General features: G+C 52.3%; 2 protein-coding genes, 1 non-coding gene and 1 pseudogene across 3 annotated transcripts in view; 2 read left to right on the plus strand and 2 right to left on the minus strand.

The window, feature by feature from the left end:
* The window catches only part of prune (prune exopolyphosphatase), a 28,390-nt gene extending 8,892 nt beyond the window's left edge, over positions 1-19,498 (minus strand). The window contains exons 1-5 of the mRNA XM_070868594.1: positions 19,410-19,498; positions 11,647-11,751; positions 10,592-10,797; positions 1,928-2,112; positions 190-348 (exon numbers count right to left, since the gene is read on the minus strand). Of these exons, the coding sequence (XP_070724695.1) occupies positions 190-348; positions 1,928-2,112; positions 10,592-10,797; positions 11,647-11,751; positions 19,410-19,448 (694 nt within the window). The 5' untranslated portion in view covers positions 19,449-19,498. The remainder of the gene's footprint in view (positions 1-189; positions 349-1,927; positions 2,113-10,591; positions 10,798-11,646; positions 11,752-19,409) is intronic.
* LOC139240280 (U2 spliceosomal RNA) lies at positions 3,618-3,758 on the plus strand (annotated as a pseudogene).
* Positions 19,499-21,664: 2,166 nt separating the features above from the next.
* On the plus strand, positions 21,665-21,757 carry trnay-gua (transfer RNA tyrosine (anticodon GUA)). Its single transcript has 2 exons — positions 21,665-21,701; positions 21,722-21,757. It is a non-coding gene; the product is annotated as a tRNA-Tyr (tRNA).
* Positions 21,758-26,195: 4,438 nt separating this feature from the next.
* The window catches only part of psmd4a (proteasome 26S subunit ubiquitin receptor, non-ATPase 4a), a 33,361-nt gene continuing 32,966 nt past the window's right edge, over positions 26,196-26,590 (minus strand). Inside the window, exon 10 of the mRNA XM_070868595.1 lies at positions 26,196-26,588. Coding sequence (XP_070724696.1) covers positions 26,418-26,588 — 171 coding nt within the window. The 3' untranslated portion in view covers positions 26,196-26,417. The remainder of the gene's footprint in view (positions 26,589-26,590) is intronic.

The following is a 26,590-nucleotide window of genomic DNA, read 5'->3' on the forward strand; positions in this document are numbered from 1 at the left end:
GGAATATGGTGTTGAGAGAGAGGATCAGCCATGATCATATTAAATGGCGGAGCAGGCTCGAGGGGCCGAATGGCCGACTCCTGCTCCTATTTTCTATGTTTCCCCAATATTTCTCTTCTCCCCCCTCCCTTCTCGCCCCACCACGCGCGCACACGATTAGTCTCGTGTAACTGGGACAGCGGCAGTTACCGCTGACGTCGAACTTGGCTTTCTGCAGTGACTCGAATGCAGTGGCTCTGGGCGGGAGATCGCAAAACCGGGATTCCAAGACGGCCACGTACTCCGTGTCCTTCGGTGTGACCTTCCCCGCCTCGGGAGCCATGTTGATGCAGTCCAGCACGATGGTACCTGCAGGAGACAAGCAGTGAAGGAGTCAGCCTTCCTCCCAAACAATTACTACAAAGTATTACAAAATATTAATCGCACAGAAACAGGCCACTGGGCCCAATGGGGTCCGTGCCGATGTTTATGCTCCACACGAACCTCTATCCCACCCCTCCACATCTCACCCCATCAACAAATCCTTCTATTCCTTTCTCCCTCATGTGTTTTATATAGCTTCCGCTGGAACAACAACTTGTAATTATATAGCGCCTTTAACGTAGTGAAACGTCCCAAGGCGCGGCGCAAGAGTGTTGTGTGATACAAATTTGACACTGATCCGCATAAGGAGAAATTAGGGCAGTTAACCAAAAGCTTGGTCAAAGAAGTAGGTTTTAAGGAGCATCTTGAAGGAGGAAAGAGAGGTGGCGAGGTTTAGGGAGGGAGTTCCAGAGCTTGGGGCCCAGGCAACAGAAGGCCAGCGATTATAATCAAGGATGCTCAAGAGGGTAGAATGAGAGGAGCGCAGACATCTCGGGGGATTGTGGGGCTGGAGGAGATTACAAAGATAGGGAGGGGCGAGGCCCTGGAGGGATTTGAAAATAAGGATGAGAATTTTGAAATCGAGGCGTTGCTTAACCGGAAGCCAAGGTCAGCGAGCACAGGGGGTGATGGGTGAGCGGGACTCGGTGCGAGTTAGGACATGCAGGTACAGCAAGCAATTAAGAAAGCAAATGGTATGTTGGCCTTCATTACAAGAGGATTCGTGTACAGGAGCAAGGACGTCTTACTGCAATTATATCGGGCCCTGGTATTATGTATTATGTACAGTTTTGGTCTCCTTACCTAAGGAAGGATATACTTGCCATTAAGGGAGTGCAACGAAGGTTCACCAGACTGATTCCTGGGATGGGGGGATTGTGCTGTGAGGAGAGATTGAGTAGACTGGGCCGATATTCTCTAGAGTTTAGAAGAATAAGAGGTGATCTCATTGAAACATACACAATTCTGACAGGGCCTGACAGGGTAGATGCAGGGAGGATGTTTCCCCCGGGCTGGGGAGTCTAGAACCAGGGGTCACACAGTCTCAGGATAAGGGGTCGGCCATTGAGGACTGAGATGAGGAGGAATTTCTTCACTCAGAGGGTGGTGAATCTTTGGAATTCTCTGCCTCAGAGGGCTATTGAGGCTCAGTCGTTGAGTATATTCAAGACAGAGATCGATATATGTTTGGATATTAAGGGAATCAAGGGATATGGGGATCGGGCGGGAAAGTGGAGTTGAGGTAGAAGATCAGCCATGATCTTATTGAATGGCGGAACAGGCTCGAGGGGCTGAATGGCCGACTCCTAATTCTTATGTTCTTATGCTATTCATCTCAACTACTCCCTGTGGTAGCTAGCTCCACTCTTTGGGTAAAGGGATTTCTCCTGAATTGTCCATCGGATTTATTGGTGACTATCTTATATCGATGGCCCCGACATGAGACGCAAAGTTATTGAACCCAGACATAGATTCCTCTTCACCGACAATGGCTCTCGACCTCTCCCCCCAACACTCGGAAATAAAACCACGCTCCCACCCACACGTCCGAGGAACCCCTTACTGCGCAGTATGTAGGCGAGCTGCTTGTCCAGAATGTCGGGCGCTCTCTGGATAATCCGCTCGGTTACCAGCGTCGCGCAGGACCCCATGGGCTCAGCAGTCACCACGCAGCCAGGGGTGAAAGGTCGCTCCACGGGCCGGTGGTCAATCACCTCCGTCACCACTTCCTCCAGCGCGGCGTCACCTCTGTGGGGTGGAAGAGAGAAATACTGTAAATGCACATTGACACACTTAAGGGCAAACACCCAGCACAAATGGCTCCCAATACCCACCCTAACTGCATCAGCCGTGGCTCAGTGGGTAGCACACTTGCCACTCAGTCAGAAGGTTGTGGGTTCAAGTCCCACTCCAGGGGCTTTGCCTGAAAGAGAGTGTTGCCTCTTTTGGACAGTGGAGGAAAGGATGTTCCGAACATGGCCCTCATCCTGACAGCCACGTTTGTGTGCAGCTGCATCAAGCTGTGCACAGACCCACGGTACGCAAACACCAAATGTCACTACGTGCTGAGGTTCTACCTGTCCCCGGCGTTGCGAAGGATGGACCTGGCCATGCTGCCGCGAAACGCCCCCACCAGTTGGACCATGCCTGTCCACCTGTCCTTCGTGGAAAAGTTTTTCACAAAAAACCCCTTTGACCACAAGGCCATAAAACAGTGGTCAGCACGTAACGTCCTGGACGCCCTACGAAAGGAGAGGGTGGACCCTGTCAGGTGGTTCCCTGAGCGGACTGTCGAACTCGTTTGGCAGAACGTCTCATCGCCAGAGCTTTCACACAAGCACCAAGACGTAGCTTGGTTGGCGGTGAGGAGGGCCTTACCCGTCAGAGCCTTCATGCACAGCCGACGTCTCAGCAGCACGGCACGGTGCCCCCGAGTCGGCTGCGGGGCGGACGAGACTGTCACCCATCTCCTTCAGGATTGCCCCTTCGCAAGGCAGGTTTGGAAAGAGATGCAGTGGTTGCTGTCGAGGTTCATCCCGAGCAGCTCCGTAACACAGGACTCTGTGCTCTACGGGCTGTTCCCAGGGACACACACCCAGACAGACATCACCTGCTGCTGGAGGGCCATCAACTCGGTCAAAGACGCTCTTCGGTCTTGCCGAGACTTGCTGGTCTTCCAGAGCAAGGAGATGTCCACGTCTGCGTGTTGCAGACTGGCGCAATCCAAGATCCAGGATTACGTGCTGAGGGACGTACTTAAAATTGCAGCCGCCGCAAAGGCACGGTGGGGAAGGGCCACAGTTTAAAGCCCTTCTGCAACGGTAAACACGGGGGCAGGAATCAGTACAAAACTCCCCTCGGGCCGCACTTGTAACTTCTTTTTTGTGTACATGGAGCACCATGATCTGTAAACACCTGTGTAGTGCCATGTACAATGCAAGTTCTGTTTTGTAATGCACGTTGAAAAGAAAAATGTAAATGTACCGTCACCCATTCCGTGTACTGTACAGTGACACAAGTAATGTAATTTGTTGAATGTACTACAAGGTATCCCGTATTGTACCAAATTGTACTTGAAATGAAAAGCAAGGAAATGTATAGAACGGAACTGCCGTCAGCACCCAAATGCTGACCGCAGCTAAACATACTGAACTGCTTTTGAATGTACTTTACAGATTTTTTATATGAATAAAGTATATTTTGAAATAAAAAAAAGAGTGCTGCCTCTTTTCATGCATTGCTGCTCAAAGGCTATCGCTTCTCGGCCTTTTGGCTAAGATCAAGTGTAGTATCTGTTGATTGGGCATTCATATGCAGATTGACTGATTGCAGAAACTCGTATTTCCAGTTTTGCTGGCTCTGGCCTTTTGGCTTGGGCCAAGTGCCAATTGGAGAGAAGAGGAAAATCTGCATGTCGACCGACCAGTGGGCGGGCCCAAGGTGCCGGACTGGCACCACAACAGATTGAGGGCTTCGGCCAAAATACACATCGAAAGGAGGAATCTGCAACCCGGATAGCGGCTAACCGAGCGGCGAACCAGGGCATCCGAAACACCATCCGAGTGACGGTGAAGTAAGTGGAAGGACAGGCAACGATCAACCGGGACCTGTTCGTGAAGAAAATCCTGCTGGGAACATGCGGCATGAAAGTGGCCGACATCTTCGCCTTGCAGGACCTCCCGAAGAGAGGTTACGTCGATGTGACCTTCAGAATCGTCACCCTCTGCCTGAAGTTCCTGAAGGGACTGAAGGAGGCGAGTGAGCCGCTGCGCTCAGTGCTAACTTGGGAGCCACTGTTCACCCTCCCGTCACAGAGAAGACGCACTATCACAGTGCAGATGTACAACCCCCACATCCCAGTCATTGATGTGCTGACTTTCCTCGCCAGGTATGTCGATGGGGCAGGAAACAGCAGCGAATTGAAAGACTTGCACGGGATATGGATCAGCAAGCGCCAGATCCAGGTCACCATGAAGGTGGACGCCAGCGGAACCATCCTGCATCCCCCCTCGCTTCGCCATCGGAGGAAGTCGGGGCTACACGGTGTACGCTGGCCAACCCAACGTGTGCCGGACCTGCGGGAAGGCAGGCCATGTGGCGGCAAGCTGCAAAACTCTCATCTGCCGAAACTGCAAGAACGAAGGCCACCAGACAAAGGACTGTAAGGAGACCAAGTGCTGCAACCTCTGTGGTCTGGCTGGGCACCTTTACAAAAACTGCCCCAAACGCAACTTCAGCTATGCGCAGGCAGCAAAGAACATTGCACCAGAGGAGGAGGAAGCTGAGGAACACAACGCTCCAGAGGAGAGCCACACCCTCCCCCCCACCCCGACCAACGCCCCCGTGGACTCGGAACAAGTCGGTGAGGAAGACAAGCCTGCCACGGCGAGCTGCGAGACACCAGCGGCCAGCAGCGAAGCTCTCCCCCAGCGCACCGAGTCCAGGAACGAGGAAGGGGGATGGGAGACCCGTCAAGAAAAAGGCCCACAAGCGTCAGGAGAACAGGCGAGCAAGGGCCCCTGCGGGAACGACAGGGAAGAGGCGGCTCGCAACCTCGACAGACAGCAGCGGCGGCAGCTCGTCTGATGAGGAAAGGCGAGAAAAAGCCTCTCACCACCGACACCAAAGCAAGAGGCAACACGCCAACCCACAGCCACAGGCGACCGGGAGCGGTGAGGCGACCAACGCAGACCCGCTCCGGGAACCCGCGAGCAGCGAAGCGTTCAGCGCACACGAGCTCCGGAACCCCGGGAGCGGAGAAGCGACCAACGCAGACCAGCTCCGGGATAACGGGAGCAGCGAAGTGCCCAGCGCACACCCCACCTCCGGAATACCGGGAGCGGAGAAGCGACCAACGCACACCAGCTCGAGACCGCCGCGACTGAGGAAAAGAGGGAACCACCAACACCAGGCGAGGACAGTGCAGAGGACATATCGGACTTTATCGCAGCACTGCAGCAGTCCCCTGGTCGAAACACCCCCACGGCAGGGGATGACGACCACGCCAGCCCAGGTGCAGTAGACTTTCATAGTAATAACCTACACATGCTGGAACTGGCCGTTGAGCAGTTCTTGGACTTAAAGGACAATTTATGTGAAGTGTAATGTTTGTAACTGTAAACAGTAACGTTAAAATGGATTTAAAAATTGCTACTATTAACGTGCATAGCGTAAAATCCACTACGCGATGTGTCTGCACCTTGGGGTACCTCGCCAAGGTCAAAGCGGACCTGCTGTTCTTGCAGGAGTGCGGTCTGTTGCACTCCAGCAGTTACCGGCAGTGGTCACGATGGTGGGCCCATGGACCATCCATATGGTCAGGAGGCAACGACTGCCGGGCTTCCGGCCTGGGCATTCTGCTGCGGGGAGGCCACTTCACCATCACCGAAGTTAAGGAGGTGGTGGGCGGCCGCCTCCTCGTAGCAGATGTAATGTACAAAAACTCCCCTCTCAGGTTAATTAACGTTTACGCCCCAGCTCTCAAAAACGAGCGGCTGGCCCTCTTCCAGCAGCTCCCACTGCTACTGGCGACGTCCAGGCCGGTCATTCTGGGCGGTGACTTCAACTGCATCATCGATGCGGCTGGACGATCCAGCAGAGCTGACAGCAAACTGGACGCCACGTCCAGACTCCTGACGGATGCGGTAAAAGACGCCAAGCTGTGCGACGTCTTCAGCAACCCTGCAGACGGAGCACCGCTCAGATACACCTGGTCGAGACCAGACGGGTCCGTCCATTCCAGAATAGACTTCCTGTTTGTGTCCCACACGCTCAAGGTCAGATCCACCGACGTCACGCTGGTGTTCTTCTCTGACCACTGCCTCCTACTGGCCGACTGTCGCCCACAGGAAAACCAGAAAGTTGGCAGAGGGATATGGAAGCTGAACGTGAAACTGTTGACTCCGGAAAATGTGGAAGAACTCAAGAGGGATTACAAAGGCTGGAGAACCGTAAAGCCCCTCTGCGATTCCCCGATGCACTGGTGGGAAACAATCAAGACAAACATCAAGAGGTTCTTCATCCTCAAAGGTGTTCAGGAGGCGAGAGGGAGACAGAGGGAATTGTCCCAACTCCAGACGAATATGCAAAACCTGCTCCTGTTGCAGTCGATGGGGGTCGATGTCGCGAAGGAACTCGAAGAGGTGAAGGGCCAGCAAGCCTCGCTCTTTGCCTCAGAGTCCTCCAAGATCATCTTCCGCTCCAGAGTCCGCTCCGTCGAGCAGGATGAGACGTGTTCGCGCTTCTTCTTCCAAAAGGTACACAGGGGGAGCTCTGTGATCACCAGCCTAAAGGAAGAAGACGGTTCTGTGACGTCTTCGCAGCCTGACATGCAGAGGATCAGCAAATCCTTCTATGCCGGGCTGTATGATGTCAAGCCCACAGACCGCGCGGCCTCCCAGTCGTTCCTGTCGTCTATCACGGAGGTCCTAAATGACAGTGAGCAGGAGAGTCTGGATCACCCGTTAACTCTGGACGAGATGACAAAGGCCGTCTGGTCCCTTGCAACGAGTAAAACTCCCGGAAGCGACGGCTTACCAGTCGAGTTGTATTCGGCTCTGTGGGACTGGATGGGCCCAGACCTGCTGGAAGTGTACTGGGGTATGCTTCTGGCTGGTAGTATGTCAGAATCAATGAGGAAAGACATCATCACCCTCATCTACAAGCAGAAGGGGGAGAGGGAGGAAATCAAAAACTGGCGGCCCATTTCGCTGCTCAATGTGGACTACAAGATCCTGTCAAAGGTCATCGCCAACAGGGTCAAGTCTGCTCTTGAGCTGGTGATTCACCCGGACCAGACCTGCGCTGCCCCTGGCAGGAAGATCTCTGATAGCCTGGCGCTACTCAGGGATACGATCGCCTACGTGCGGGACAGGAGGGTGGACATCTGCTTAATCAGCTTAGACCAGGAGAAGGCCTTTGACAGGATATCGCACATGTACCTGACGGACGTGCACTCCAAAATGGGGTTTGGGGAGGGTATCCGGAATTGGAGCCAACTGCTCTACAGAGACATCAGTAGCGCAGTTCTAATCAACGGGTGGGAAACTCAAAGCTTTCCGATCAGATCTGGAGTCAGGCAAGGCTGTCCCCTCTCTCCTCTGTCTTGTTTGTGTGTTGTATCGAGCCCTTTGCCGGGTCCATCAGGAAGGATGCCGGCATTAGAGGGGTGACGATCCCAGGCAACGGAGGCACTCAGGTCAAGACCTCCCTGTACATGGACGACGTAGCCATCTTTTGCTCGGATCCGCAGTCGGTCCGCAGATTGCTCACAATCTGCGACCAGTTTGAACTGGCCTCGGGAGCGAAGGTCAATCGCAGCAAGAGCGAGGCCATGCTCTTTGGCAACTGGGCCGACCGATCCTTTATTCCCTTCACCGTTAAGCCAGATTACCTGAAGGTGTTGGGAATATGGTTCGGAGCGGACGGGGCGTGCGCCAAAAACTGGGAAGAGCGTATCGCCAAAGTGAAGCAAAAGCTGGGATGGTGGAAGCTGTGCTTCCTCTCCATGGCAGGAAAGAACCTGGTCATCAGGAGTGAGGTGCTCTCGGTGTTGCTACACGTGGCACAGGTTTGGCCCATCTCTCGCTCCTGTGCCGCGGCAGTTACCCGGGCCGTCTTCCACTTTGTCTGGAGGTCCAAAATGGACCGTGTCCGCAGAGACACGATGTACAAATCTCTGGACAGTGGAGGAAAGGATGTTCCGAACATGGCCCTCATCCTGATGGCCACCTTTGTGTGCGGCTGCATCAAGCTGTGCACAGACCCCCGGTACACAAACACCAAGTGTCACTACGTGCTGAGGTTCTACCTGTCCCCGGTGTTGCGAAGGATGGGTCTGGCCATGCTGCCGCGAAACGCCCCCACCAGTTGGACCATGCCTGTCCACCTGTCCTTCGTGGAAAAGTTTTTCACAAAAAACCCCTTTGACCACAAGGCCATAAAACAGTGGTCAGCACGTAAGGTCCTGGACGCCCTACGAAAGGAGAGGGTGGACCCTGTCGGATGGTTCCCTGAGCAGACTGTCGAACTCGTTTGGCAGAACGTCTCATCGCCAGAGCTGTCACACAAGCACCAAGACGCAGCTTGGTTGGCGGTGAGGAGGGCCTTACCCGTCAGAGCGTTCATGCACAGCCGGCGTCTCAGCAGCACGGCACGGTGCCCCCGGGCCGGCTGCGGGGCGGACGAGACTGTCACCCATCTCCTTCAGGATTGCGCCTTCGCAAGGCAGGTCTGGAAAGAGATGCAGTGGTTGCTGTCGAGGTTCATCCCGAGCAGCTCCGTAACACAGGACTCTGTGCTCTACGGGCTGTTCCCAGGGACACACACCGAGACAGACATCACCTGCTGCTGGAGGGCCATCAACTCAGTCAAAGACGCTCTTTGGTCTTGCCGAGACTTGCTGGTCTTCTAGAGCAAGGAGATGTCCACGTCTGCGTGTTGCAGACTGGCGCAATCCAAGATCCAGGATTACGTGCTGAGGGACGCACTTAAAATTGGTGCAGTCGCCGCAAAGGCACGGTGGGGAAGGGCCACAGTTTATAGCCCTTCTGCCACGATAAACCCAGGGGCAGGAATCAGTACAAAACCCCCCTCGGGCCGTACTTGTAACTTCTTTTTTGTGTACATGGAGCACCATGATCTGTAAACACCTGTGTAGTACCATGTACAATGCAAGGTCTGTTTCGTAATGCACGTTGAAAAGAAAAATGTAAATGTACCGTCACCCATTCCGTGTACTGTATAGTGACACATGTAATGTAATTTGTCGAATGTACTACAAGGTATCCCGTATTGTACCAAATTGTACTTGAACTGAAAAGCAAAGAAATGTATCGAACGGAACTGCCGTCAGCACCCAAATGTAGTGTATGGGATTGCTGACCGCAGCTAAATGTACTGAACTGCTTTTGAATGTACTGTACAAATTTTTATATGAATAAAGTATATTTTGAAATTTAAAAAAAAAATCTAGGCTGACACTCCCAGTGCAGTGCTGAGGGAGCTCCGCACTGTCAGAGGGGCAGTACAGAGGGAGCGTCGCACTGTCAGAAGGGCAGTACTGAGGGAGCGCCGCACTGTCGAGGGACAGTACTGAGGGAGCGCCGCACTGTCGGAGGGACAGTGCTGAGGGAGCTCCGCACTGTCGGAGGGGCAACCATCATCATCATCATTGGCAGTCCTTCGCAATTGAGCAAGACTTGCTTCCACTCTAAAAGTGAGTTCTCAGGTGACTGAACAGTCCAATACGGGAATTACAGTCTCTGTCACAGGTGGGAGAGACAGTGGTTGAGGGAAAGGGTGGGTGGGTGGGAGGGGCAGTACTGAGGGAGCTGCACACATCCGGCCTGGAGATTTATCCACTTTCAAAGATGCTAAACTCCTTAATGCTTCCTCTCTTGTTACATTTATTTCATCTAATATTGCACAGCTCCTCTCTGATAGCCATGTCAGCATCGCCCCTCTCTTTTGTGAAAACAGACTGAAAGTATTCATTAAGAACCATACCTGTAACGTATGCGCCAGTGAGTATGGTCACAGGTTTGCAGAGCTGTTGAGTTGTGAGCCAGTCATGTGATGTTCACAAGACTCAATAAAACCCCAGTCAGTTGGGTTCGGAGGATCCATGATGGGGCAGGTGGTTGTGAGCCTAGTGGATGAACTGGTAATGTGTCGTGTGATTGTTAAACCTTTCGCTAATAAACCGACTGGTTCTTAATAGCAATGTGTTGCTATGAATTCTTAAGCAAAGAACCCACAAAGCAAATACATGTCTGTAATGCACTTATGAATGACTCCACGGGCAATGTGTTGTACTCAAATTGTAGTGACCTTGGTCCTTTATTCGTAACTCCAGAGTGAGGCACAAGCAAGGTGGGCAGCCCTTTATACTGGGCCCTGCACACCTATGCAGGTGACCCTCAGGTCTCCCACTGCAGTGCCCTCTGGTGGACAGCCTCTGCCACAGGGGCAGGAAATCCCGGTCTCCACCAGTTGCACCCTCTAGTGGTGCCAGCATAGTATATACACGGTGTAAACCTTATTGATAGTATATCAGGTAACAAGTCTCCATCTTATGCAATTATACAGTGACTCTATAGTCTGCATATATAACAAGTACAATACCCAAGTTTTGGGCCTCCAGACACAGGTTACCTTTACGGTCTCCAATAGGCCCTGCACTTCCTTTAGTTATCCCTGCTCGTAACAGAGTTTTGATTTCGAGTACCTGGGGAGGACGTTGTGGTCGACCAGGGTCAGGGTCAGACGGTCGAGGCTGTGCAGCTCATGGAGATCGATCTCATCTCGGAATATCAGCAGGGCCTCGGCGACCTGAGTCTCCTGCAGGAGGAACGTGCACTCGCCACGCAGGGGGAAGTCCGAGCGCAGGATATTCAGGACGGGCACGAACGCCGTCTTCTGCTCCGGCGACGTCTGCAAAACACAACGAGCCCTCAGAGGGGAGATTTCAACCGCAAAACAAGTCATTGTACATTTTGTCCTTTTAATCAATTGAGAAACCTGGGCGATGGCCCACGGCTTTTCGGCACCAACAGGCTGAATAGAAATGGGAGCAAAGAGAAAGAAAGACTTGCATTTCTATAGCACCTTATCGAAACGTATAAGATTACGAGGGGGCTCGACAAGGTGGATGCAGAGAGGATGTTTCCACTGGTGGGGGAAGACTAGAACTAGAGGGCATAGTCTTAGAATAAGGGGCCGCCCATTTAAAACAGAGATGAAGGAGAAATTTCTTCTCTCAGAGGGTTGTAAATCTGTGGAATTCGCTGCCTCAGAGAGCTGTGGAAGCTGGGACATTGAATAAATTTAAGACAGAGATAGATAATATCTTAACTGATAAGGGATTAAGCGGTTATGGGGAGCGGGCAGGGAAGTGGAGCTGAGTCCATGATCGGATCAGCCATGATCGTATTGAATGGCGGAGCAGGCTCGAGGGGCCGTATGGCCTATTCCTGCTCCTATTTCTTATGTTCTCAGGATGTCCCAGTGTCAGCTGTAGCTCAGTGGGCAGCACACTCGCCTCAGAGTCAGAGGATTGTGGGTTTGAGTCCCACGCAAGCAAACTGAGCACAAAAATCCAGGCTGACGCTCCCAGTGCAGCACCGAGGGAGTGCCGCACTGTCAGAGGTGCTGTCTTTTGGACGAGAGGGCAGGACTCGGTGCACACGAAGATCCAGGGTGGCAGAATTTTGGATGACTATAACAGCAAATAGATAATGAATTAATAATACAAAAAGTAATGCGTGTGCGGTGCGCACTGACCTTGGCGAGGAAGTAAGCGAACGCAATAGCCGAAATCATGGAATCCAGGTCACAGGCCTCGTTTCCCAGGACCACGTGCACCCACGGACCTCCCTGCTCGCACAGCTGAAAGAGGAGAAAAATGCACAGTTAGGAACACAGCAGAAATCACACAGGGGCTGTCGAGGGGGCAGAAGTGGAGCCTCCGCCTCGGAGCAGATTTGTGCTCATCAGGATCCCACAGCAATGACCCAATGATCAGATATTGCTGTTGGTTGAGGGACACTGGGGTGAACTCCCCTGTTCTTCTTTTACATCCATCTGAAAGACAACACCTCCGACAGTGCGGCGCTCCCTCAGTACCGCCCCTCCGACAGTGCGGCGCTCCCTCAGCACTGCCCCTCCGACAGTGCGGCGCTCCCTCAGCACTGCCCCTCCGACAGTGCTGCGCTCCCTCAGCACCGCCCCTCCGACAGTGCGGCGCTCCCTCAGTACTACCCTCCGACAGTGCGGCACTCCCTCAGCACCGCCCCTCCGACAGTGCTGCGCTCCCTCAGTACCCCCCTCCGACAGTGCGGCACTCCCTCAGCACCGCCCCTCCGACAGTGCGGCGCTCCCTCAGCACCGCCCCTCCGACAGTGCTGCGCTCCCTCAGTACCGCCCCTCCGACAGTGCGGCGCTCCCTCAGCACTGCCCCTCCGACAGTGCGGCGCTCCCTCAGCACTGGCAGTGGGAGTGTCGGCCTGGATTATGGACTCAAGTCTCTGGAGTGGAGCATGAACCCACAACCTTCTGACTCTGGGACGAAAGGAGAGAGAGCTACCCATTGAGCAGGGCTTGACACTTTGCGGGGGGGGGGGGACTGGGGGAAGATCTGGTGGGGGAAGATCTGGTGCGGTAATTTTTGGAAAGCCCGAGATACGGTTTCGGCACATTGTGGCTCGGGGCTGAGGCATGCCTGGTTGAATAGCAGGGGGAATGTACAGACGACAGAAATCTGCCTGAAAGGATTGGCAAGATGTTGACAAGTTTATCCCCGTCTGTCAGGTTGATGGTGGGAGAGATACTGAATGTAGGTCACTGTGTTGTTGCCAGCTGCTCTCTGTGTGCTCCTTGCCAAATACTGAAGTGGCAGAAACAAAATTGTGCTTTTCTGCATTTACAAGTATGTGTGAAGCGATTATTGTTCTCGGATTAACCCTTTAGTGTCAGCTGTGGCTCAGTAGGTAACACTCCTTCACCTACGATTCAGAAGGCAGTAGTGAGGGAGCGCCGCACTGTCGGAGGGGCGGTACTGAGGGAGCGCCGCACTGTCGGAGGGGCGGTACTGAGGGAGCGCCGCACTGTCGGAGGGGCGGTACTGAGGGAGCGCCGCACTGTCGGAGGGGCGGTACTGAGGGAGCGCCGCACTGTCGGAGGGGCGGTACTGAGGGAGTGCCCCACTGTCGGAGATGCTGCCTTTCAGATGAGACGTTAAACCGAGGCCATGTCTGCCCTCTCAGGTGGATGTAAAAGATCCCGGGGCCACTATTGGAAGAAGAGCAGGGGGAGTTCTCCCCGGTGTCCTGGGGCCAATATTTATCCCTCAACCAACATCACTAAAACAGATGATCCGGGTCATTATCACATTGCTGTGTGTGGGAGCTTGCTGTGCACAAATTGAGCTGCCGCGTTTCTCACATTACAGCAGTGACTATACTTGAAACCTACTTCATTGGCTGTAAAGCGCTTCGGGTCATCCGGAGGTCATGAAAGGCACTATATAAATGCAAGTCTTTGTATTCTTTTCACCCGACACCCAGTCTCGCGATTCCCTGACCTGGGGAGCGACATACCCAGGCTGATTATTCCCCTTTCGCGAAGCAACGAGACCCAATCGTAGCACCGCCCAACAACGCCCGCTGAACATCAGCTGACAGACGTAGCATCCAACACGAGGGTTGGGAAGGAGAGCTCTCCTAATGCAGTGTGATGCACACCATGGTTGAACAGCCTGCCAGCACTCACTATACCGGTCAACTGAAATTTTTTTTAAATTGAGATCGCTAGATATTTATTGGGGTTTAACCCTGCCTTTATAGAACCAAGGCGGTTGAAATCCAGATCTTCCGTGATCCAATTGAATGGCAGAACAGGCTCGAGGGGCTGAATTGAATGGCCCCCTGCTGTTCGAGATTCACACCTAAATAATAGGAATTTGGGTGTATCCACGATAAGTGGTGAAAATAATAGAATATAAACAATTAAGGTCCATGATTACTGCATTTTATATTGCTCCATGCAGTTTAATCGATTTTTAATTATCTCTGCTTAATCAGGGACTCATTAAGAGGACAGGCTGGGAAGAGTTATTAAATCCAACAGCGTGAGGGAGCTGGATTAACACACACACACACACACACACAGCTGGCACTGAATTATTCCTGGGTTACTGTTTCCTCTCCATTTGATGCAACACTCTCTAGACTGGGCTCCGAATCGCCTTCAAGGCATCGGCACTTGATGCTTGCAGAGAAATGGACAGAACGGATTTTTTTTTAAATCACTTGTATTGTTCATGATTTGATCCGGTTGTGGCTCAGTGGGCAACACGCCCGTCTCAGAGTCAGAGGGTTGTGGGTTCGAGTCCCACTCCAGAGATTGAGCACAAAAATCTAGGCTGACGCTCCCAGTGCAGGACTGAGGGAGCGCCGCACTGTCGGAGGGGCAGTACTGAGGGAGCGCCGCGCTGTCGGAGGGGCGGCACTGAGGGAGCGCCGCGCTGTCGGAGGGGCGGTACTGAGGGAGCACCGCACTGTCGGAGGGGCGGCACTGAGGGAGCGCCGCGCTGTCGGAGGGGTGGTACTGAGGGAGCGCCGCGCTGTTGGAGGGGCGGTCCTGAGGGAGCGCCGCGCTGTGGGAGGGGCGGTCTTAACGTTAAACCGAGGTCCCGTCTGCCCTCTCGGGTGGACGTAAAAAATCCCACGGCCACAATTTGGAAGAACAGGGGCGTTCTCCCTGGGGCCAATATTTATCCCTCAATCAACATCACTAAAAACAGATGATCTGGGTCATTATCACATCGCTGTGTGTAGGAGCTTGCTGTGTGCAAATTGAGCTGCTGCGTTTCCCACAATACAACAGTGACCAAAAAGTACTTCATTGACTGTAATGCACTTTGAGACGTCCGGTGGTTGTGAAAGGTGCTATACAAACGCCAGTGGGAGCATTCAGCTGCTAAATAAATACAAGGGCCTCATTAATGTAAGTCCAGCGAGTGTGTGGATAGGTAGAAGTCAGCTGGGGTCACACTGCCCACACTTGGCCGATTTCCTCAGGGCATCTGGTTTGCAGGAGTTACATTACAAGGGAGTTGAGTTAGCATCAACAAGCCGTTAACCTTAAGGGAAAGCTCGAGCGATTTGGACATCGACACTGAGCGAATTCCACTCCCTCACATCACAAGCTTGGCCGATGATCTCATTCTGTGTCAGGGAAATATTCAGCTATTTTTTTTATGACAAAAAATAACTCAACCCGCGGAAACAGAAATTAAAAACAAAAGAGGGAAGCTAAGAGTTTTAAAACCAGCAGCAGGAACGGGTCACTGGCCCAGTAGATAAAGGCACCACCCCATCATCAGGAGGTCCCTGGTGATGCCTGGTGGGACTAGGCCCCACGAGAGGCCTTTTCTTAAAATTTGTTCCTGGGATGTGGGCGTCGCTGGCAAGGCCGGCATTTATTGCCCATCCCTAATTGCCCCTTGAGAAGGTGGTGGTGAGCCGCCTTCTTGAACCGCTGCAGTCCGTGTGGTGAAGGTGCTCCCACAGTGCTGTTAGGGAGGGAGTTCCAGGATTGTGACCCAGCGACGATGAAGGAACGGCCGATATATTTCCAAGTCGGGATGGTGTGTAACCCGGAGGGGAACGTGGAGGTGGTGGTGTTCCCATGCGCCTGCTGCCCTCGTCCTTCTAGGCGGGTAGAGGTCGCGGGTTTGGGAGGTGCTGCCGAAGAAGCCTTGGCGAGTTGCCGCAGTGCATCAGCATAGGCAGTCCCTCGAAGCGAGGATGACTTGCTTCCACGCCAAGAAAGGATGAGTTCACAGTTGTTTCAATGAGGGACCTAATATTCCAGGTCTCGAACTACATCCTGAAGGGTGGAAGATGCCTGTGGGTGGATTTTTTTTAACGTGGGGTGACCGTTGCACACCAGCCACCACACGGGCTTGACAGAGCGAGGTCTTGGTCCAGTGGCAAGGGTTAACCAGGACGCCTGGAGACCAGCTCTGCTGCACGGACCTAGTGCGCCCACATATCGCACAGTGTGGGCTGGTCGTTACCTCAGCCCTGTTTGTGGGAGCTTGCTGTGCGCAAATTGGCTGCCGCGTTTCCCACGTTACAACAATGACCGCACTTCAAAAAATAAAAGTACTTCATTGGCCGTGAAGCGCTGCGGGACGTCCTGAGGTCACGAAAGGCGCTATATAAATGCAAGTCTTTTCTTCAGTGCTGGCGAAGCACATTACCCTTCAAAAGCGGCCTCCAGCCGCGAAGGAATTCTTCCCCCCCCCCCCCCACTCCCGACCAAGTAAACAGGCAGAATTTTCCAGTCGGCTCTGGCATCTGTGACCTCTCTCGCTCGCTGGTATGTGGCTGGCAGATGGGCAAGCTCACTCAGCTGTGACGTCACGTTAAAGATTTACTCGGCAGACCATCAACGTGGCTCCATTCAGGGCCGTCGTCTTCCCTCCCTCCCTCCCTCCCTCCCTCCCCGGTGTCCTGGGGCCAATATTTATCCCTCAACCAATATCACTGAAAAAAAACAGACGATCTGGATTGTTATCACGTTGCTGTTAGTGGGATCTTGCTGTGCGCAAATTGGCTGCCGCGTCTCCCATTTCTCAAGGGCAGTTAGGGATGGGTAATAAATACCAGCTTTGCCATCGAATCCCACATTCCAAGAATGAATAAATTTCATAGAGTGCCTTCAATGTAGTGTAATAATGGAGCGTAATCTTAGAAGATAACAGAACAGTACAAGCAGAAGGATTCCTTGTAACATCGGGAGGCAAAGGTGACAGATCAGAAGACTTATAAATTTACACTCTGCATCTTCCAGACAAGACACTCCTGCAGTGACATACACTGCCTCACTCACGAGTCACTGTGAGACTCACAGGATAATATCGACTGATGACTGCACAGTGTTCAGTTCCATTCGCAACTCCTCAGATAATGGAGCAGTCCGTGCCCGCATGCAGCAAGACCTGGACAACATTCAGGCTTGGGCTGATAAGTGGTAAGTAACATTCGCGCCACACAAGTGTCAGGCAATGACCATCTCCAACAAGTGAGAGTCTAAACACCTCCCCTTAATATTCAACGGCATTACCATCACCGAATCCCCCACCATCAACATCCTGGGGGTCACCAAAATACTGTGGCCACAAGAGCGGGTCAGAGGCTGGGTATTCTGTGTCGAGTGTCTCACCTCCTGACTCCCCAAAGCCTTTCCACCATCTACAAGGCACAAGTCAGGATGGAACACTCTCCACTTGCCTGGATGAGTTGCAGCTCCAACAAACACTCGAGAAGCTCGACACCGTCCAGGACAAAGCAGCCCGCTTGATCGGCACGCTACCCACCGGCGCACCGTGGCTGCAGTGTGCACTGTCTACAAGATGCACTGCGGCAACTCGCCAAGGCTTCTTCGGCATCACCTCCCAAATCCGCGACCTCCACCACCTAGAAGGACAAGGGCAGCAGGCGCATGGGAACACCACCACCTCCACGTTCCCCTCCCAGTCACACACCATCCCGACTTGGAAATATATCGGCCGTTCCTTCATCGTCGCTGGGTCACAATCCTGGAACTCCCTCCCTAACAGCACTGTGGGAGCACCTTCACCACACGGACTGCAGCGGTTCAAGGCGCGGCGGCTCACCACATCTCAAGGGGCAATTAGGGGCGGGCAATAAATGCCGGCCTTGCTAGCGATGCCCACAGCCCAGAAACAAATGTTTTTAATAAGTTAAGTTAGATAAGAATTAGGAACAGGAGTAGGCCATCTAGCCCCTCGAGCCTGCTCCACCATTCAACAAGATCATGGCTGATCTGGCCTTGGACTTACCCGACTGCTCCCCATAACGCTTAATTCCCTTATTGGTTAAAAATCTATCTGTGATTGAATAAATCCCAAGTAGTGCCACTTTACATCACTCGCGTGGCCACAGAACTTGTTACACAGACTGAGAACAGAGCTTTGTGGGAATTGCAACTGCAACTTTCATTTATACAGCGTTTTTATCGCAGCAAAACACCCTGAGGTGTTAAGTAGGCAAAATTTGACACCGAGCCACATAAAAAGAGATGTTGGAACAGATCATCAAAAGGTTGGTCAAAGGTTTCAAGGAGCTTCTAAAGGGCGAGGCGGAGAGATTTAGGGCGGTAATTCCAAATCACGGCCACCAATGGCAGAGCGATGGAAATCGGGGGGAGACCAGAATTGGAGGGGCGCAGAGATCTTGGAGAGGGTTGTCGAGGCTGGAGGAGTTTAAAGAGATAGAGAAGGGGGGGGGGGGAGGGATTTGAAAACAAGAACGAGAATCTTTATAAATTGAGGCGTTGCCGGACCGACTGTGAGCCAATGTAGGTCAGCAAGCACAGGGGGGTGATGGGTGAGCGGGACTCGGTGCGAGTTAGGACACGGGGCAGTGAGCACAGCGGGTGATGGGTGAGCGGGACTCGGTGCGAGTTTGGACACGGGGGCAGTGAGCACAGGGGGTGATGGGTGAGTGGGACTCGGTGCGAGTTAGGACACGGGGCAGTGAGCACAGGGGGTGATGGGTGAGCGGGACTCGGTGCGAGTTAGGACACGGGGCAGTGAGCACAGGGGGTGATGGGTGAGTGGGACTCGGTGCGAGTTTGGACACGGGGGCAGTGAGCACAGGGGGTGATGGGTGAGCGGGACTCGGTGCGAGTTAAGACACGGGGCAGTGAGCACAGGGGGTGATGGGTGAGCGGGACTCGGTGCGAGTTAGGACACGGGGCAGCGAGCACAGGGGGTGATGGGTGAGCGGGACTCGGTGCGAGTTAGGACATGGGGTCAGCGAGCACAGGGGGGTGATGGGTGAGCGGGACTGGGTGCGAGTTAGGACACAGGGGGCAGTGAGCACAGGGGGTGATGGGTGAGCGGGACTGGGTGCGAATTTGGACACGGGGCAGCGAGCACAGGGGGTGATGGGTGAGCGGGACTCGGTGCGAGTTAGGACACGGGGCAGCGAGCACAGGGGATGATGGGTGAGCGGGACTGGGTGTGAGTTAGGACACGGGGGCAGCGAGCACAGGGGGCGATGGGTGAGCGGGACTCGGTGCGAGTTAGGACACGGGGTCAGCGAGCACAGGGGATGATGGGTGAGCGGGACTCGGTGCGAGTTAGGACACGGGGTCAGCGAGCACAGGGGATGATGGGTGAGCGGGACTCGGTGCGAGTTAGGACACGGGGTCGGCGGAGTTTGGGATGGAGCTGAAGTTTACGGAGGGTGGCAGAGAGGGGAGGGCGGCGGGTTGGCAAGGTTGCAAACACTGCCAACGTCTCGAGGGCTGGCACCGCAGGGCGAAGGACAGAGGGTGGAGTGGGTGCAGGGTTGCAAAGATTTTGAGGGCTGGCACAGCAAGGTGAAGGACAGGGAGGGAGGGGTACAAGCAAGCTGGGCAGTTGAGCAAGGTGCACACAGACGTCCCACTCCAGAGGGTCACACAACTGCATTATCTGCACTGGAGCCTGCAGCTCCAAGCCCACTCACCTTCAGAGCAGCTCTGCAGCCCCTGAGGAAAGTCTCCATGTCGTTCTGTCCCGGCTCCCTGGCCGCCTGTCAATCAAGCTCCCTCACAACTGATACACTGGCAGACACAACATTCCAGCCGCACTGCGCACGCGCTAAAATCCCCACCACTGCTCTCTTTCTCCCTGCGTGCCTGCGTCATGACGTTGGCTCAGCTCCAGCCTGCAGGGGCGCTGCCTGGGACCGCGACGCACCTGCGTCACGACGCTTCTGCTTCAAGACCTTCTCCCGCCCCCCCCCCCCGGGCCACAGCTCAGCCAATGACCACGCGGCACGACTGATGGACGGCCGCAACCACCAATCAGCGAGCGATACGGCCAAACAGTGCGACTGATTGACAGGGAGCTGGACCAATCAGTCCCTTGGTCACAGAAAGACAGGTTTATCTCTGTGGCAAAGTGTGGGATTTGCTCGAAAATTGGATTTTAAAGGGAAAATGGCAAAATATTATGACAAAACTTTTCAAGTGATTCATGGGGTGTTGCTGCTGGTCTGGCAGCAGAAATGTTCAATAATTGAATTCTCTGATCTCAGCATTAGAGGCGTCACATAAGAAAATAAGAATTAGGAACAGGAGTAGGCCATCTAGCCCCTCGAGCCTGCTCCGCCATTCAACGAGATCATGGCTGATCTGGCCGTGGACTCAGCTCCACTTACCCGCCCGCTCCCCGTAACCCTTAATTCCCTTATTGCTTAAAAATCTATCTATCTGTGACTTGAATACATTCAATGAGCTAGCCTCAACTGCTTCCTTGGGCAGAGAATTCCACAGATTCACAACCCTCTGGGAGAAGAAATTCCTTCTCAACTCGGTTTTAAATTGGCTCCTCCGTATTTTGAGGCTGTGCCCCCTAGTTCTAGTCTCCCCGATCAGTGGAAACAACCTCTCTGCCTCTATCTTGTCTATCCCTTTCATTATTTTAAATGTTTCGATCAGATCACCCCTCATCCTTCTGAACTCCAACGAGGAAAGACCCAGTCTACTCAATCTATCATCATAAGGTAACCTCCTCATCTCCGGAATCAGCCCAGTGAATCGTCTCTGTACCCCTTCCAAAGCCAGTATATCCTTCGTTAAGTAAGGTGACCAAAACTGCACGCAGTACTCCAGGTGCAGCCTCACCAATACCCTGTACAGTTGCAGCAGGACCTCCCTGCTTTTGTACTCCATCCCTCTCGCAATGAAGGCCAACATTCCATTCGCCTTCCTGATTACCTGCTGCACCTGCAAACTAACTTTTTGGGATTCATGCACAAGGACCCCCAGGTCCCTCTGCACCTCAGCTTGTTGTAATTTCTCCCCATTCAAATAATATTCCCTTTTACTGTTTATTTTTCCCAAGGTGGATGACCTCACACTTTCCGACATTGTATTCCATCTGCCAAACCTTAGCCCATTCGCTTAACCTATCCAAATCTCTTTGCAGCCTCTCTGTGTCCTCTACACAACCCGCTTTCCCACTAATCTTAGTGTCATCTGCAAATTTTGTTGCACTACACTCTGTCCCCTCTTCCAGGTCATCTATGTATATTGTAAACAGTTGTGGACCCAGCACTGATCCCTGTGGCACACCACTAACCACTGATTTCCAACCGGAAAAGGACCCATTTATCCCGACTCTCTGCTTTCTGTTCGGCAGCCAATTCTCTATCCATGCTAATACATTTCCACTAACTCCGCGTACCTTTATCTTCTGCAGTAACCTTTTGTGTGGCACCTTATCGAATGCCTTTTGGAAATCTAAATACACCACATCCATCGGTACACCTCTATCCACCATGCTCGTTATATCTTCAAAGAATTCCAGTAAGTTAGTTAAACATGATTTCCCCTTCATGAATCCATGCTGCGTCTGCTTGATTGCACTATTCCTATCTAGATGTCCCGCTATTTCTTCCTTAATGATAGTTTCAAGCATTTTCCCCACTGCAGATGTTAAACTAACCGGCCTATAGTTACCTGCCTTTTGCCTGCCCCCTTTTTTAAACAGAGGCATTACATTAGCTGCTTTCCAATCCGCTGGTACCTCCCCAGAGTCCAGAGAATTTTGGTAGATTATAACGAAAGCATCTGCTATAACTTCCGCCATCTCTTTTAATACCCTGGGATGCATTTCATCAGGACCAGGGGACTTGTCTACCTTCAGTCCCATTAGCCTGTCCAGCACTACCCCCCTAGTGATAGTGATTGTCTCAAGGTCCTCCCTTCCCACATTCCTTTGATAGCTCAGTTGGTAGAGCAGAGGACTGTAGTAGCAATATGCAGCAAGATTATCCTTAGGTTGCTGGTTCAATTCCGGCTCGAAGGAGCTGGTGTTCTTTTATTCACTAAGGAGGATACAAACAACCTTCCGGATATAAAAGGGGTCAGAGGGTCTAGTAAGGAAGAGGAACTGAGGGAAATCTTTATTAGTCGGGAAATTGTGTTGGGGAAATTGATGGGATTGAAGGCAGATAAATCCCCAGGGCCTGATGGCCTGCATCCTAGAGTACTTAAGGAGGTGGCCTTGGAAATAGCGGATGCATTGACAGTCATTTTCCAACATTCCATTGACTCTGGATCAGTTCCTATGGAGTGGAGGGTAGCCAATGTAACCCCACTTTTTAAAAAAGGAGGGAGAGAGAAAACAGGGAATTATAGACCGGTCAGCCTGACCTCAGTAGTGGGTAAAATGATGGAATCAATTATTAAGGATGTCATAGCAGTGCATCTGGAAAATGGTGACATGATAGGTCCAAGTCAGCATGGATTTGTGAAAGGGAAATCATGCTTGACAAATCTTCTGGAATTTTTTGAGGATGTTTCCAGTAAAGTGGACAAAGGAGAACCAGTTGATGTGGTATATTTGGACTTTCAGAAGGCTTTCGACAAGGTCCCACACAAGAGATTAATGTGCAAAGTTAAAGCACATGGGATTGGGGGTAGTGTGCTGACGTGGATTGAGAACTGGTTGTCAGACAGGAAGCAAAGAGTAGGAGTAAACGGGTACTTTTCAGAATGGCAGGCAGTGACTAGTGGAGTGCCGCAAGGTTCTGTGCTGGGGCCCCAGCTGTTTACATTGTACATTAATGATTTAGACGAGGGGATTAAATGCAGTATCTCCAAATTTGCGGATGATACTAAGTTGGGTGGCAGTGTGAGCTGCGAGGAGGATGCTATTAGGCTGCAGAGTGACTTGGATAGGTTAGGTGAGTGGGCAAATGCATGGCAGATGAAGTATAATGTGGATAAATGTGAGGTTATCCACTTTGGTGGTAAAAACAGAGAGACAGACTATTATCTGAATGGTGACAGATTAGGAAAAGGGAAGGTGCAACGAGACCTGGGTGTCATGGTACATCAGTCATTGAAGGTTGGCATGCAGGTACAGCAGGCGGTTAAGAAAGCAAATGGCATGTTGGCCTTCATAGCGAGGGGATTTGAATACAGGGGCAGGGAGGTGTTGCTACAGTTGTACAGGGCCTTGGTGAGGCCACACCTGGAGTATTGTGTACAGTTTTGGTCTCCTAACTTGAGGAAGGACATTCTTGCTATTGAGGGAGTGCAGCGAAGGTTCACCAGACTGATTCCCGGGATGGCGGGACTGACCTATCAAGAAAGATTGGATCAATTGGGCTTGTATTCACTGGAGTTCAGAAGAATGAGAGGGGACCTCATAGAAACGTTTAAAATTCTGACGGGTTTAGACAGGTTAGATGCAGAAAGAATGTTCCCAATGTTGGGGAAGTCCAGAACCAGGGGTCACAGTCTGAGGATAAGGGGTAAGCCATTTAGGACCGAGATGAGGAGAAACTTCTTCACCCAGAGAGTGGTGAACCTGTGGAATTCTCTACCACAGAAAGTAGTTGAGGCCAATTCACTAAATATATTCAAAAGGGAGTTAGATGAAGTCCTTACTACTCGGGGGATCAAGGGTTATGGCGAGAAAGCAGGAAGGGGGTACTGAAGTTTCATGTTCAGCCATGAACTCATTGAATGGCGGTGCAGGCTAGAAGGGCTGAATGGCCTGCTCCTGCACCTATTTTCTATGTTTCTATGTTTCTATGTTTCCTGTGGCCTGCAAATTTTGGCATTGTTTTTGTGTCTTCCACTGTGAAGACGGAAGCAAAATAATTGTTTAAGGTCTCAGCCATTTCCACATTTCCCATTATTAAATCCCCCTTTTCATCTTCTAAGGGACCAACATTTACTTTAGTCACTCTTTTCCGTTTTATATATCGGTAAAAGCTTTTACTATTTGTTTTGCGCAAGTTTACCTTCGTAATCTATCTTCCCTTTATTGCTTTTTTAGTCATTCTTTGCTGTTGCTTAAAATTTTCCCAATCCTCTATTTTCCCACTAACCTTGGCCACCTTACATGCATTGGTCTTTGATTTGATACTTTCCTTTATTTCCTTGGTTATCCACGGCTGGTTATCTCTTCTCTTACCGCCCTTCTTTTTCACTGGAATATATTTTTGTTGCGCACTATGAAAGAGCTCCTTAAAAGTCCTCCACTGTTCCTCAATTGTGCCACCGTTTAGTCTGTGTTTCCAGTCTACTTTAGCCAACTCTGCCCTCATCCCACTGTAGTCCCCTTTGTTTAAGCATAGTACGCTCGTTTGAGACACTACTTCCTCATCCTCAATCTGTATTACAAATTCAACCATACTGTGATCACTCATTCCGAGAGGATCTTTTACTAGATCGTTTATTATTCCTGTCTCATTACACAGGACCAGATCTAAGATAGCTTGCTCCCTTGTAGGTTCTGTTATATACTGTTCTGAGAAACAATCCCATATGTATTCTATGAATTCTTCCTCCAGGCTACCCCTTGCAATTTGATTTGACCAATCGATATGTAGGTTAAAATCCCCCACGATTACTGCCATTCCTTTTTCACATGCCTCCATTATTCCCTTGATTATTGCCCTCCCCCACCGTGAAGTTATTATTTGGGGGCCTATAAACTATGCCGACCAGTGACTTTTATTCCCCTTACTATCTCTAATCTCCACCCACAATGATTCAACATTTTGTTCATTGGAGCCAATATCATCTCTCACAACTGCCCTGATATCATCCTTTATTAACACAGCTACCCCACCTCCTTTCCCTTCTTGTCTATCTTTCCGAATCGTCAGATGCCCGTATGTTTAATTCCCAGTCTTGGCCACCTTGCAACCACGTTTCTGTAATGGCCACCAAATCATACCCATTTGTAATGATTTGTGCCGTCAACTCATTTACTTTATTTCGAATGCTGCGTGCGTTTAGGTAGAGTGTTTTCATCCTAGTTTTTAAACCATGATTTTTAGTTTTGACCCCTCCTGCAGCCCTTTTAGTTTCTTGCCTTTGGTTTCTCCTTTACTCATCTCTTTTCTGTCTTTTGTTTTTGTCTCCTTTTTATTTCCCTGTCTCCCTGCATTGGTTCCCATCCCCCTGCCATATTAGTTTAACTCCTCCCCAACAGCACTAGCAAACACTCCCCCTAGGACATTGGTTCCGGTCCTGCCCAGGTGCAGACCGTCCGGTTTGTACTGGTCCCACCTCCCCCAGAACCTGTTCCAATGCCCCACAAATTTGAATTCCTCCCTGCTGCACCACTGCTCATGCACCCTCTCCTAACCCTGGATTAGCCAGAGAAGGAATCTGGCAGGATTGCTGCTCCTACTGGAAAGTGCAGATACTTTCAATACCAGCTAGGGACAGAATCAGAGAACGGTTACAGTGCAGTAGGCCATGCGGCCCATGCCAGCTCTCAGCCAGTCCCACTCCCTTTCACCTCCACCCTGCAATTTCCCCCTCCCCCTTCATGTGCTTATCCAAACCCCTTTTGAACCTCGGTTTAACATCTCATCCTAAAGACGGCCCTCCGACAGTGCGGCGCTCCCTCAGTACTGCCCCTCCGACAGTGCGGCGCTCCCTCAGCACCGCCCCTCCGACAGTGCGGCGCTCCCTCAGCACCGCCCCTCCGACAGTGCGGCGCTCCCTCGGTACCGCCTCTCCGACCGTGCGGTGCTCCCTCGGTACCGCCCCTCCGACCGTGCGGCGCTCCCTCAGTACCGCCCCTCCGACAGTGCGGCGCTCCCTCAGTACCGCCCCTCCGACAGTGCGGTGCTCCCTCAGCACCGCCTCTCCGACAGTGCAGTGCTCCCTCAGCATCGCCCCTCCGACAGTGCGGTGCTCCCTCAGCACCGCCCCTCCGACAGTGCGGCGCTCCCTCAGCACCGCCCCTCCAACAGTGCGGCGCTCCCTCAGCACCGCCCCTCCGACAGTGCGGTGCTCCCTCAGCATCGCCCCTCCGACAGTGCGGTGCTCCCTCAGCACTGCACAGGGGCTTTCAGCTGGGATTTTATGCTCAAGTCTCTGGAGTGGGGACTCGAACGCCTGACTTTCTGACTCGGGCACGAGTGCTACCCACGGAGCCACACCCGACACCGTACATAGTTAGGGTAGCGGCTCCTGTGCCTCTCAGGAGAGCTCGGCAAACCATCAGCGGAAACTCTAGCACCCCTCCGCGGACACCCGGGTCTCCCTCCATGACGACATTCCCTCGGACTTTCCCTCCCTGCCCTGTTTGTGAAGGGAAGGCCTGTCCTCAGCCAAACACCTCTCCCCGGTGGCTCAACTGAGATCAGTTGTGCGGACTCCCAATGGCCCCCTTTGCACTTCCACTCCCGATTTCAGTCTCAAACCTCACGTTTCTTTCTCTTCTCGGCCTCGTGTCCCCCCACAAACACACAGGCTCAACAAGAGAGAAATTCAGTTTAATTTGAGTATTTTTATTAACATTCCATTTGGGAACCGGAGCTTTTACAGTTTGCGAATCACAGAAGGGGTTGAAAGGAAATATAAAGGTATGGGATCGCGGCTTCCAGCGATCGCGGCGTGCGATCGCTGCCATTGCCATGTTGGCCGCCGTGTATCACCGGGTTATTCAGAGCAGCAACATGCAGATCACCGGGGAAATCCCCCCACCCGCCTCATTTCTTCTCCTCCTCCTCCTTGTCCTTCTTGGTTTCCTTGGAGGTCTGTGACTGCAGGGAGCCCATGGCGTTGCGGATGGCCTCGTTGTTGGGGTCGACGCCGGGCAAGTTCTCCAGCACGCTCTGCAGGAACTCGGGGTCCTCCATTACATCATAGTTGTCTTCCTCCT

The sequence above is a fragment of the Pristiophorus japonicus genome, chromosome 30 (assembly GCF_044704955.1).
Source record: "Pristiophorus japonicus isolate sPriJap1 chromosome 30, sPriJap1.hap1, whole genome shotgun sequence".
Classification (NCBI taxonomy): Eukaryota; Metazoa; Chordata; class Chondrichthyes; family Pristiophoridae; genus Pristiophorus; species Pristiophorus japonicus.